The 14822-nt window shown below is 37.6% G+C and overlaps 1 protein-coding gene across 1 annotated transcript; it reads left to right on the top strand.

Annotated features, from left to right (window-relative positions):
* Positions 1 to 322: 322 nt before the first annotated feature.
* Positions 323 to 4882, top strand: LOC121390528. Its single transcript, XM_041522363.1, has 3 exons — positions 323 to 665; positions 3461 to 3577; positions 4149 to 4882. The coding sequence occupies exons 1-3, from the start codon at positions 557 to 559 to the stop codon at positions 4358 to 4360; spliced, it is 438 nt and encodes a 145-aa protein (XP_041378297.1). The 5' UTR covers positions 323 to 556; the 3' UTR covers positions 4361 to 4882.
* The last annotated feature ends 9940 nt before the right edge of the window (positions 4883 to 14822 follow it).

Raw genomic sequence — 14822 nt, 5'->3', positions numbered from 1 at the left:
TGGATCACTGGTCGGTGCAAGTGGTTTACACCTACCCATTGAGCCTTGCGGAGCACTCACTCAGGGTTTGGAGTCGGTATCTGGATTAAAAATCCCATGCCTCGACTGGGATCCAAACCCAGTACCTTCCAGCCTGTAGACCGATGGCCTAACCACGACGCCACCGAGGCCGGTTTAGCCAAGATTGTATATTGGCGGTATCCATATTGGTATGTTGGGGGTGGGGGTGGGGGGGGGTGGGGGTGGGTGGGGTGTCACACTGTATATAAGTCATGTTATGGTATGATAGGCAAAAGGTGGTGGTGGAAAAAAGGAAGTGATCTTGGGGGTGCGAATGCCCCCCGTCTGGCTATGCTACTCCCTCTTGTAATATTATTTTATTCTTGAAATGCTGAAAAATCATTACATGTTGCTCCGTGATTTTGCAATTTATTTAGGATAGTTTTAGATAATAATGTCAGTGATGGATCTTTCATTATATTAATTCCAAAATACTGCACTTTTGTAGGCTGTTTTAGTTGCATGTGGTGACGCAAAGATTGGCCAGGAATGTAAGATGTCGGAGGAGTGTGACCGAGGCGAGTGCTGCATTCGGCGCTCTCTGTATCGAGGAAAACGACAGGTGACCACGCCTACCTGTCAAAGGCTCGGACACACTGGCGAAAGTTAGTAAAAGTTAATATGTTTGTACTGAAATATCACATACCATGATCTCCGATAGCCTAGCTACACCAAGCATTGGTTGGAACTAAAAACAACAACCGATTTGCATCTGATATATTTCTACTAAACAATTTTTTTCTTCTGCACCGAGATGATTTTAAACGTTTGTTTTGTTTAACAACACCACTAGAGCACATTTATTTATTAATCATCGGCTATTGGATGTCAACCATTTGGTAATATTGACATAAAAAGTGTGTTTTATTTAACGACACCAGAGCATATTTATTTATTAATCATCGACTATTGGATGTCAACCATCAGGTAATTTAGACATATAGTCTTAGAAAGGAAACCCGCTACATTTTTTCATTAATAGCCAGGGATCCTTTATTTACACCATCCCACAGACAGGATAACACATACCATGGCATTTGATATACCAGTGGTGGTGCACTGGCTAGAACGAGCAATAGCCTAATGGGCCCACCGACGAGGATCGATCCTAGACCGACTGCGCAACAGGCGAGCGCTTTATCACCGGGCTATAAGCTTTAACACTGCTTCAGATTTTGAACTGATATCTTTCTCCATAATTAACGCAAGGGATAAGACAGGGATTTTTAAAAAATGAAGAAAAAAAAAGTTAGAAAAGAAAGAAAAAGCTTTAAAAAAAAATTGTACGTCATAAAACGTAAACCCTTGCAATCCTTCATAGCTGCCAGTCATATCAAAGAGTATCAAAGAGCATCAAAGAGCATTAAAGAATACACGTTGTATACACCTTCACCCCTCTAGATCTGCCTATACAACCTATTAGATCTGTATGAAGCAATTACTAATTATATTTAGTAAAAAAAACAGGAACAACTTTAAAACAAGTTATTAAATAAGTTTCGTTTATATCGGTCAAATGCACATTTAAAAATAAATTATGGCAGAAATATCGTGTATATATTTACAAACTATGTTGTGTGTGTAATGTGTTCATGTATAATATATCTATGTAAGTCGGCTTGATTTCATAAAACTCCAAAAATTAAATGTGAATTATGCATATCTTTTATATATACTACTCAAAAGAATTTAAGGGTCAAAAATTTATAACCAAATAAGTTTCAGAGTGTATTAGATTGATGATGTAAACTACACCAATTTTTTTATTTATTGTTCCATATTTACCAAAAACCACAAATAAACGTCACTGTATACAAGAAAGTCACATGACATGCTGTCAAAGTTGAAGGTTGTCAAACATGGATTTTACATATTAGAACATTCGTTTAATAGTGTGTGAATCCACCCCTGGCGCGAATACACTTGACACATCGTTGCCTCATGCTGTTGATCAGACGTCTGAAGAACTCTTGGGGTATGGCCTGCCACTCTGCCATAAGACGTTGACCCAGGTCATGAAGGTTGGCCGGAGGGGCATGGTTATCCCGAACTCTCCTGCCCAATTCTATTGGGGCCAAGTCAGGCGAATATGCTGGCCAATCCATCCTGGCGATACCTTGTTGTCTGAGAAAGTCCGTTACCACCCTGGCGCAGTGGGGTCTGGCATTGTCATCCTGCAGAACTGCCCCGCCGCCAATCTGCTGAAGGCCTGGGAGAACCAACGGCCGGATAATCTCATTCAGATAGCGGATTCCATTCAGATTGCCATCCACCACATAGAGGGGGGTCCTGTGGTGGATAGAGATGCCGCCCCACACCATGACGCTGCTACCACCGAACCGGTGACGTTGTCTAACGTTAACGTCAGCGAAGCGCTCCCCAGGACGTCTGTAGACACGAACCCGACCGTCGTTGAACTGGAGACTAAACCTGGAATCATCAGTGAACATCACTCGACCCCACTAAAAAACGTTGCCACCGCAGATGAAGCGTGCACCAGTGACGTCTGGCCGTTCTGTGTGACGTGGTAGGAGTGATGGTCGAACAGCCCTGGCGACGGCAGCGTAGATTATTGGCTCTCAGCCGATTGCGTATGGTTTGATCAGACACTCGAGTTCCAGTCGCAGTCCGCAGATTGTCACGTAATCGGCTGCAGTGGTTGTGCGTTGACGTAGAGCCATATTGGTGATGTAGCGGTCCTCTCTATTTGTAGTGCTTCGGGGTCTTCCCGAACGTGGACGATTTCGAACAGAATTCGTTGCTTGGTACCGTTGCCACAGTCGGGCAACGACACTCTGACTGACACCAAGTCTCAGAGCAACATTTCTTTGCGTATTGCCATCCTGAAGCCAAGCAATAGCCCTTCCTCGATCTTCGATAGTCAGTTGAAAGTCGTACCATTGTCGAATTTGGAGTGTGCACCGTACACAAAACGCAAGCTCCAATTATACAGAAATTCAGCATTGGGAACATGGAATACACGTGCAAAGCGTGCAAATGAAGCGCTTTGTGAAAAAGCAAGTTATGGGCACTTAGCAGACCTTTCGCTTTCGCCCTAATTTACGTGCAAATGTAAGCATGTTTTCGCCATTAGAACTAGTCGACAGTGTCAATGACAGTGGATTTGAATTCATTTATGGGTTACTTAGACCCACTTTCGTCAAAATGGAACAATACCATGCGTGACATTATGGTCTAGCTAATATAATTGACATTCAGAAAATAATGTCGAAAATATCGTCTGACCCTTAAATTCTTTTGAGTAGTACTTCTTTATATATAGAACAAGAAGTGTGCTAAACAAAATCACTGAATAATAAATTGAATGACTGAAAATATCGCCAACATTGCGAGTCGCTATTTCAAATAGGCCTACATGTATAATTTCTTTTTTCTTCAGAATGCTATCCAGGTGAGAACTACCATAAATGGGTAGCGTTTCTTGGAGCGTGTCCATGCTTGAGTGGACTTTGTAAAAATTCCACTTTTAAGGAAGTACCAGACAACAGATTCGTAGGTAAGTAGTCTATAGCTATAGTATAATAATAGTGTATAATAGCAAGATCACCTTTTGCCTTTCTTTAATTTGCTATTCATTCACTTTTATACACAAAATAAATATTGAAATACTGTGCACTGGCGTAGCCAGGGTTTTATATTGGGGGAGGGGGAAACACACTATGTATGTGTGATTTTATAAATTTAATACAGTAAAAACAAAAAGGTTCGATTGTGGGAGACATCAACCCCCTTACCCCCCCCCCCCCCCCCCAATCGCTACGCCACTGATACTATGACAACAGTTCTGAACCGAAGCCCTATTAGGTGATACAAAACGTGAAAACATCCTTTGGACTTTGCCTTACAATTGCAGACACTATTTTGAAAAAGTTTATGGTTTTGATTTTCAAATTTAAGTAATATGATGTATTTTATTATCAAAGTGACCTTGTATTTGGTCTGTTAAGGATAATTAAAAAACCCAACCCCACCCGAAAATGAGAAATTACACTCGCTATCAGGGGACGTATCAACCGATACCACCGAGGCCGGTTATATCACATCTATGTTTGCTTTGTTTATTGAAGGACAATGCAGTCCGTCACCTGCGATGTACGTCATGGAAAGTGCAGGGCCAATCGGAATCAACGAGCAGGATGACCACAGGGACTCCAGACAGCCACTAGGACAGATCAATCGTTTCCAAAACAGCTTCTCACAGAAAGCCAAGCTAATTCGAAAAATCATTCAGTTATCTCGAGCATCGTCAAAGTTCCCCAAGAAATGGTCAGCAATGTGAAAAAAATTACATTTTATGTAGATTTCTTGGATTATAAAAATAAAAAACAATATTATTTAAGAAAGATATTAGATTTATTTGAATACGACTCATATACACAGTGAAACCTCTCTAAACCGGACACCCTTTGGTCCAAGACAAATGTTCGGTATGTGAGATATCTGGTTTAGAGAGGTTAAGTTCCGTCCTGGTTTTTAAAAAAGTGGCTCTGTAAAATGTCCGGTTTTGTGGGAATTCCGGTTTACAGACGGTCCGGTTTTGAAAGGTTTCACTGTGAATATATATATCCTCGTACACTTTAAACAGGTATAACATTTACTGAAATGATCACAGTAATTGAACTGACTTTAAGTAACACTTCATTAAAATGACTTTTAAAACTCAAAATGAAGTGAAATAATTTCACAACTTAATATATATACATTGTAGTTATAAAGCCCAAATAGTGAAAACTCTTAACATAATAATATTTGTATGTAATTTGTATGGTTACTTGGTGAAAATAAAACGAATTTCTTTGTTGATTTCGTCAACCAGTTTTGTCTATGTAGTTCTATATCCAATCAACGTCAAAGGACCAACTTACATCGGCCATTACGAATACTGTTTATTGTCATACGGTGAATCCACGATGTCAGGAAAATAGTCACTTTGCTGATCATTCAGTGGCTGGTTTGCAAAGCTCACGATAATCCTTTTCCAAATGATTGTCGAGCACGGCACCTATGAACCGAACAGATTCTTTTGAACATCCTGGTAGATTCTTGAAATTATCTTTCATGCATCCTACCGCATTTCTGAGACTTGTAATTTAAAAAAAATAAACAACATCATCAACAACAAAATTAAAGCAACGTCCAAAGTTACGTCAAGTAATGTCCGCTAGTATAAACCAATATAGATTCTCCCTCTTATCTCTACCACAGCTTCATGATCATAGGGGCGGGACGTAGCTAATTGGTATAGCGCGATCGGTCTAGGATCGATTCCCGTCGGTGGGCCCATTGGGCTATTTCTCGTCCCAGCCAGTGCTTCACAACTGGTGTACCAAAGGCCGTGGTATGTATTATCCTGTCTGTGGGATGGTGCATATCAAATATCCATTGCTGCTAATCTAAAAGAGTAGCCCATGAAGTGGCGACAGCGGGTTTCCTCTCTAAATATCTGTGTAGTCCTTAACCATATGTCCGACGCCATATAAACGTAAATAAAATGTGTTGAGTGTGTCGTTAAATAAAACATTTCCTTCATGTTCATAAGCCTAATTTCTATCGTTTAAACTTGTTTGGCAACCCTATATTGCATGATAGTGTATCTCACCCTATTGTCATGTTTACATAACGAGATTTAGCTCAGTTGGTAGAGCGCTCGCCTGATGTGTGGACCCATTCTCTTATTGCCCCCCCCCCACCCCCCCCCCCCCAGTAGAGTAGTTTAGGTAGTGGCAACGGGATTTCTCTCCTCTGACTAGGCTGACCCCCCCCCACCCCCCCCTGAGTAGAATAGCTTAGGTAGTGGCAACGGGATTTCTCTCTCACTAGGCTATTTTGAGCAAGTGTCGTAAAATAGCTGTAGGTTAAGATATAAAACGGTGTTATTAAACAGACATTCCTTCTTCTTCTTTCATGACAACAGTTAGTCGAATAAGAATAATAGGTTATTAATTTGGAATTCATGAAATCCAGGAGCATCCCCATCAATTTGCATCCCCGCCACTCTATGTCACTGCATGTCGTGATAACAAATATCATATGTACAGTCATAATGAAGATGAAGGTAATATATATATTATCACATACTTGCAATCCGGTGCTTTTTTTATCGACGCCTTCAGTGCAAGCCTTTATTGTCTTGGCAACAATTGTACCCTTCCAGCATGAAAGGGAAGCTAGAAAATCTGAAGGAAAACAAAACCTTAACACAACCCCCCCCCCCCCCCACAAAAACAAACAAACAGCGCCATATTTAATTAATTAAGTGCTGTTTAAAAGTGCTATTGTTTAAGTAGTGAAAAACTTTTATATGTTATATAAACGGTGTATTTCTACTACTACTACTATTACTACTACTACTACTACTGCTGCTGCTGCTGCTGCTGCTGCTGCTGCTGCTGCTGATGATGATAACGACTACGATGAAAACGATGAAGATGACTCTAACTAGTCCACACGTTGACATATGAAATTATTTTGTATTGTAGTGAACAGATCATTCACAGTTTGACGACAAATATATCATTACTATTCCATGTTCAAAATTTCACAAACTGCGGCTGCTGCTTCTACTGCTTCTATTGCTACTACAACTACAACTACTGCTGCTTCTGCTACTACTACTACTACTACTACTGCTGCTTCTGTTATTACTACTACTACTACTACTGCTGCTGCTTCTGCTGCTGCTGCTACTACTACTGCTGCTGCTGCTGCTACTACTACTACTGCTGCTGCTGTTGCTACTACTACTACTGCTGCTGCTACCACTACTGCTGCTGCTACCACTACTGCTGCTGCTGTTGCTACTACTGCCACTACTACTACTGCTGCTACTACTACTACTACTACTACTACTACTGCTACTGCTACTTCTACTGCTGCTACTACTACTGCTGCTACTTCTGCTACTGCTACTACTACCACTGCTGCTGCTGCTGCTGCTGCTGCTACTACTACTATTGCTGCTGATGATGATTTTACTACTTCAACTAGTGAAATAGTCAATCGATTAATTTACCGTCGCGTTGCTTGCAAAACACATGCATGGGTTGAGGTTTCTGCCAAACTGTGATGATACAGTCTTGAAGACAAACAGTCCATTTGTCCCAGGCACTGTGGAATAATACACAAAACCGTTATTATATGACAAACAGAACTGCGACCTTAACAATAAGTGTACGAAACCCAGTCCTGGAGAAAATCCTTAAATTCGGGCAAAACCCTGAACACTTTTCACGATGTAATTTGATAATTCTACCCAAAATATTAGTTGTAACCCATGTAACGATCTATGGCAATTCGTTTGTAACCCTGTATAGCTGTTTGGCAGTAATGCTATTATGAACAGACATTGAAATACAGATTCAGGCACTCTTGTTTAATTCGGGCAAAAACCAGCCTGCCCACCCCACCCCGCCCTACAAAAATGGGAGCCCGTATGCCTATGACCTTAACCATGTTTTCTTTTTCGGGAAATTTGGGAAGTTAAAACTGTTTTTCGGCAAAGAGTTAAAACTTCAACCTAATATAATCCTTTAAGCACGGCTAATCAATCAACTAATATAGTTACTGAAATACCACATACCATGGTCTTTGATAGCCTAGCTATACCAAGCACTGGATGGAACTAAAAACAAGCGATTACTGAAATACCACATACCATGATCTTTGATAGCCTAGCCATACCAAGCACTGGTTGGAACTAAAAACAAGCGATTACTGAAATACCACATACCATGATCTTTGATAGCCTAGCCATACCAAGCACTGGTTGGAACTAAAAACAAGCGATTACTGAAATATCACATATCATGATCTTTGATAGCCTAGCTATACCAAGCACTTGTTTCTGCACTGAGATGATTTTAAACGTTTGTCTTGTTTAACAACACCACTAGAACGCATTGATTTATTAATCATCGGTTATTGGATGTCAAACATTTAGTAATGTTGACCTGTAGTCTTAGAGAGGAAACCCGCTATATTTGTCATTAATAGTAAAGGATCTTTTATATGCACCATCCCACAAACAGGATAGCACATACCACGGCCTTTAATATACTAGTCATGGCTGGAACGAGATATAGCCCAATGAGCCCACCGACGGGGATCGATCCCAGAAGGACCGCGCATCAAGCAAGCGCTTTATCAATGGGCTACGTCCCGCCCTATGATTTTTCAAAGAAAGAAATGTTTTATTTAACGACGCACTCAACACATTTCATTTACGGTTATATGGCGTCAGACATATGGTTAAGGACCACACAGATTTTGAGAGGAAACCCGCTGTCGCCACTATATGGGCTACTCTTCCGATTAGCAGCAAGGGATCTTTTATTTGCGCTTCCCACAGGCAGGATAGCACAAACCATGGCCTTTGTTGCACCAGTTATGGATCACTGGTCGGTGCAAGGGGTTTACACCTACCCATTGAGCCTTGCGGAGCACTCACTCAGGGTTTGGAGTCGGTATCTGGATTAAAAATCCCATGCCTCGACTGGGATCCGAACCCAGTACCTACCAGCCTGTAGACCGATGGCCTACCACGACGCCGGTATGATTTTTCAAATGCATCATTATAATCAAGGGGTGAATCCATTGCGGAGGCCTTGGGGGTCATGCACACCTCTTTTCTGCCACCACCTTTTATATTCTTCTTGTCGCCGAATAATGCATCTCATAGGTGCCCCAATATAAATCAAATTCTGGCTACTATACGCCAATAGGGCAGATCTGGCATTTGACCAACGAGGGATTGACGTACTAGGGCATTATGTATTCTTGAAAAATATGAAGCAAAATGTGTTTCCCAATATCCCACCCTACGAATTCACACACTGGCATATCGAACAATTTAACTTGCCTACAAAAAGCGTCCAACGCTGGTTTTTCGGCAATAGGGGTAAAGTTAAACGTAAACTGGGCGAAGCCTTTTTTAATTGTCGAAAGACCATCCTGGAGGGCTTGCTTGTCCAGCCGTGGTTGTTTGTAACAGTCAATGATCACTTTTCTGCATCTCTCACTCACAGATGCCGGCGACGTAGCGGCATATGCCTCTGAAAAACAAGGGTATGGATCCATGAAGAGATGTGATTGGGGAGGACCATGGATCCCATGCTTCATCTTCGGCTACACCAGTGCAATCTCGCTTTCCTATTACATAATTTAAATATAAACTCGAGCAATTTCATAATTTTTGAAGAAAGAGAGAGAGAGAGAGAGAGAGAGAGAGAGAGAGAGAGAGAGAGAGAGAGAGAGAGAGAGAGAGAGAGAGTTAAAGTTTGTTTTGTTTAACTACACCACTAGAGCACATTGATTAATTAATCATCGGCTATTAGATATCAACCATTTGGTAATTCTGACTCGTAGTCATCAGAGAAAACCCACAACATTTTTCCATTAGCAGCAAAATATTTTTATACGCACTTTCCCATGGACATGAAAACCTTTGACCAGTTGTGGTGCACTGGTTGGAACGAGAAAAAAATCCAATCAGTTTAATGGATCCACTGAGGTGGTTCGATCCTATGACGCAAGCACCTCAGAGAGAGAGAGAGAGAGAGAGAGAGAGAGAGAGAGAGAGAGAGAGAGAGAGAGAGAGAGAGAGGAAATGTTTTATTTAACGACGCATTCAACACATTTTATTTACGGTTATATAGCGTCGGACATATGGTTAAGGACCACACAGATATTGAGGGAGGAAACCCGCTGTCACCACTTCATGGGCTACTCTTTTCGATTAGCAGCAAGAGATCTTTTATATGCACCATCCCAAAGACATGGTAGTACATACCACGGCCGTTTATATACCAGTCGTGGTGCACTGGCTGGAACGAGAAACAGCCCAATGGGCCCACCGACGAGGATCGATCCCAGACCGACAGCGCATCGAGCGAGCGCTTTACCACTGGGCTACGTCCCGCCCCCACATAAACTAATGAGAACTGAAGAAAGTTTAACAGAAATCGATAACGAGAACGGATCAAACAGTAACAGAAATCAGGAATCAGAACTAAACAAACTGCAATATAAACTATAATGAGAAATGAACAAACAGTAAACAGAAAATAATCAGAACTGAATAAACTGTGGCAGAAATCACTAATGAGAACAGATCAAACAGTAATAGAAATAAATAATGAGAACTGAACAAACTGTAACAGAAACCAATAAGGAGAATAGAACAGACTGTATCATAAACTAATGAGAAACCAACTAAACAGAAACGAATGGAAACGAATTAGAAATTAACAAACTATAAACAGAAATGAATGAGAACTGAACAAACAGAAACCAATAATGAGAACTGAACAAACTGTAACAGGAATCAATAGTGAGAACTGAAGAAATGGTAACGTAAACTAATAATAACAAATTAACAAATTGTAAACAGAAACCAATAATGAGAACTGAACAAACTGTAACGTAACCTAATACGGAGAAATGAACAAACTGTAAACAGAAACGAATGAAAACTAAACAAACTGTAACAGAAACCAATAATGAGAACTGAACAAACAGTAACATAAACCAATAATGTGAAATGAACAAACTGTAAAATAAACAAATAAGAAATAAACAGACTATAAACAGAAATGAATGAGAATTAAACAAACTGAAACAGAAATCAATAACGAGAACAGAACAAATTGTAACATAAACTAATGTTAACTGGACAAAATGTAATAGAAACCAATAATGAGAACTGAAGTTACTGAACAAACTTAACAAAACTTAATAATGAGAACAAAACAAATAGGAACAGAAATCAATCATGAGAACATCAAACAGTAACAGAAATCAACAATCAGAACTAAACAAACTGTAACATAAACTCATACTGAAAAATGAACAAACAGTAAACAGAAAATAATCAGAACTGAATACACTGTAACGGAAACCAATAAGGAGAACAGAACAGACTGTATCATAAACTAATGAGAAATGAACAAACTAAATAGAAACGAATGGAAACTAAACAGAAACGAATGGAAACTAAACAGACAAACATAAATCAATGAGAACAGAACAAACTGTAACATAAACTAATGAGAACTGAACAAACTGTAATAGAAACCAATAATGTGAACTGAACAAACTGTAAAATAAACAAATAAGAAATAAACAGACTATAAACAGAAATGAATGAGAATTAAACAAACTGGAACAGAAATCAATAACGAGAACAGAACAAATTGTAACATAAACTAATGTTAACTGGACAACATGTAATAGAAAAAAATAATGAGAACTGAAGTTACTGAACAAACTGTAACAAAACTTAATAATGAGAACAAAACAAATAGGAACAGAAATCAATCATGAGAACATCAAACAGTAACAGAAATCAACAATCAGAACTAAACAAACTGTAACATAAACTCATACTGAAAAATGAACAAACAGTAAACAGAAAATAATCAGAACTGAATACACTGTAGCGGAAACCAATAAGGAGAACAGAACAGACTGTATCATAAACTAATGAGAAATGAACAAACTAAATAGAAACGAATGGAAACTAAACAGAAAAGAATGGAAACTAAACAGACAAACATAAATCAATGAGAACAGAACAAACTGTAACATAAACTAATGAGAACTGAACAAACTGTAATAGAAACCAATAATGAGAACTGAACAAACTAACAGAAACCAATAATGAGAACTGAACAAACAGTAACAGAAACCAATAATGAGAAGTGAACAAACAGTAACAGAAACAAATAATGAGAACTGAACAAATTGTAACGTAAACTAATAATGAGAAATGAACAAACTGGAAACAGAAACTATGAAATGAACAAACTGGAAACAGAAACGAACAGAAGAAACAGAAACCATCAATGCGAACTGAACAAACTGTAACAGAAACCAGTAATGAGAACTGAACAAACAGTAACTGAAACCAATAATGTGAAATGAACAAACTGTAAAATAAACAAATGAGAAATAAACAAAGTATAAACAGAAATGAATGAGAATTAAACAAACTGCAACAGAAATCAATAACGAGAACAGAACAAATTGTAACATAAACTAATAATAACTGGACAAAATGTAACAGAAACCAATAATGAGAACTGAAGTTACTGAACAAACTATAACAAACCTTGATAATGAGAACTAAACACACAGGAACAGAAACCAATACGGAGAACAGAACAGACTGTAACATAAACTAATGAGAAATAAACAATCTGTAACAGAAACCAATAATGAGAAATGAACAAACAGTAAACAGAAAATAATCAGAACTGTAGCGGAAACCAACAGAACAGACTATCATAAACTAATGAGAAATGAACAAACTAAACAGAAACAAATGGAAACTAAACAGAAGCGAATGGAAACTAAACAGACTAACATAAATCAATGAGAACAGAACAAACTGTAACATAAACTAATGAGAACTGAACAAACTGTAATAGAAACCAATAATGAGAAATAAACAAACAGTAACAGAAACCAATATTGAGAAATGAACAAATTGTAATAAAAACGAATGAGGATTAAACAAACTGTGACAGAAACCAATAATGAGAACCGACCAAACTGTAACAGAAATCAACAATCAGAACTAAACAAACTGTAACATAAACTTATAATGAGAAATGAACAAACAGTAAACAGAAAATAATCAGAACTGAATACACTGTACCGGAAACCAATACGGAGAACAGAACAGACTGTATCATGAACTAATGAGAAATGAACAAACTAAACAGAAACAAATGGAAACTAAACAGAAGCGAATGGAAACTAAACAGACTAACATAAATCAATGAGAACAGAACAAACAGTAACAAACTAATGAGAACTGAACAAACTGTATTAGAAACCAATAATGATAAATAAACAAACAGCAACAGAAACCAATATTGAGAAGTGAACAAATTGTAATAAAAAACGAATGAGGATTAAACAAACTGTAACAGAAACCAATAAAGAGAACTAACAGACATCAGTAATGAGAACTGAAGAAATGGTAACGTAAACTAATAATAACAAATTAACAAATTGTAAATAGAAACGAATGAGAACTGAACAAACTGTAACAGAAACTAATAATAATAACTGAAGAAACGGTAAAAGAAACCAATAATGAGAACTGAACAAACCGTAAGAGAAATCAATAATGAGAACTGAACAAATTGTAACGTAAGCTAATAGTGAGAAATGAACAAACTGTAATAAAAAAACGAATGAGAACTAAACAAACTGTAACAGAAATTAATAGAGAACAGAACAAATAGTAACATAAACTAAGAAATGAACAATATGTAAACAGAAACGAATGAAAACTAAACAAACGGTAACAGAAACCAATAATGAGAACAGAACAAACTATAATAGAAATCAATAATGAGAACTGACCAAACAGTAACAGAAACAAATAATGAGAACTGAACAAAGAGTAACAGAAACAAATAATGATAACTGAACAAACTGTAACGTAAACTAATAATGAGAACTAAACAAACCTAACAGAAATTAATAGAGAACAGAACAAATAGTAACATAAACTAATGAGAAATTAACAAACTGTAAAGAGAAACGAATGGAAACTAAACAAACTGTAACAGAAATCAATAATGAGAACAGAACAAACTATAACAGAAATCAATAATGAGAACTGAACAAATTGTAACGTAAACTAATAATGAGAAATGAACAAACTGTAGGAGAAGCCAATAAAGAGAAATTAACACACTGTAATATTAACAAACGTTACTATAGCAGAAACTAATACTGAGAACTGAACAAAGTTAACATAAACCAATAATAGGAACCGAACAAACTGTAGGCCTAACATAAACGTATCATAAGAAATGAACAAACTGTAATAAGTCAACAGTGTGAACTGAATAAATTATAACGGACAACAATCACAAGAATTGAACACTGTAACATAAACCAGAAATGCGAACTTACAAACTATGTGCTTAAAAGAAGTCAACAATGCGCACTGAACAAACTGTAGCATAAACCAATAATGCGAACTGAACAAATTGTAACAGAGATCGATAATGAATAGAGAACAAACTGTGATATAAACTAATATTGACAACGGAACAAACTTTAACAGAAGTCGGTAATTAGAATTACTAAACTGCAACAAACCAAAAATGAGAACTGAACAAACTGTAATAAAAACCAATAACGATAACTGAACAACTGTAATGCAAACTTAACAAATTGTAAAAGAAACCAATAAAGTGAACTGAACAAACTGTAACATAAACGTATAATGAGAAATAAACAAACTCTAAAAGGAAACGAACTGTAGGAGAAGCCAATAAAGAGAAATTAACACACTGTAATATTAACAAACGTTACTATAGCAGAAACTAATACTGAGAACTGAACAAAGTTAACATAAAAAAAAAAAAAAAAAAAAAAAAAAAAGGAAACGAATGAGAACAGAACAAACTAATTATGAGAGCTGAACAAACTGTAAAAGAATACAGTAATAACAACTGAATTAACCGCAGCAGAACCCAGTACTGCGAACTGAACAAACACTTAACAAAAGTTAAAGAGAGAACTGTAACAGAAACCAGTAATGAGAACTGAACAAACACTTAACAAAAGTTAAAGAGAGAACTGTAATAGAAACCAGTACTGCGAACTGAACAAACACTTAACAAAAGTTAAAGAGAGAACTGTAATAGAAACCAGTACTGCGAACTGAACAAACACTTAACAAAAGTTAGAGAGAACTGTAATAGAAACTAGTAATGAGA

The sequence above is a fragment of the Gigantopelta aegis genome, chromosome 3 (genome assembly GCF_016097555.1).
Source record: "Gigantopelta aegis isolate Gae_Host chromosome 3, Gae_host_genome, whole genome shotgun sequence".
In the NCBI taxonomy this organism is placed as follows: Eukaryota; Metazoa; Mollusca; class Gastropoda; order Neomphalida; family Peltospiridae; genus Gigantopelta; species Gigantopelta aegis.
Note: the sequence above shows the minus strand (reverse complement) of the source record. Positions and strands in the feature narration are given on the sequence as shown.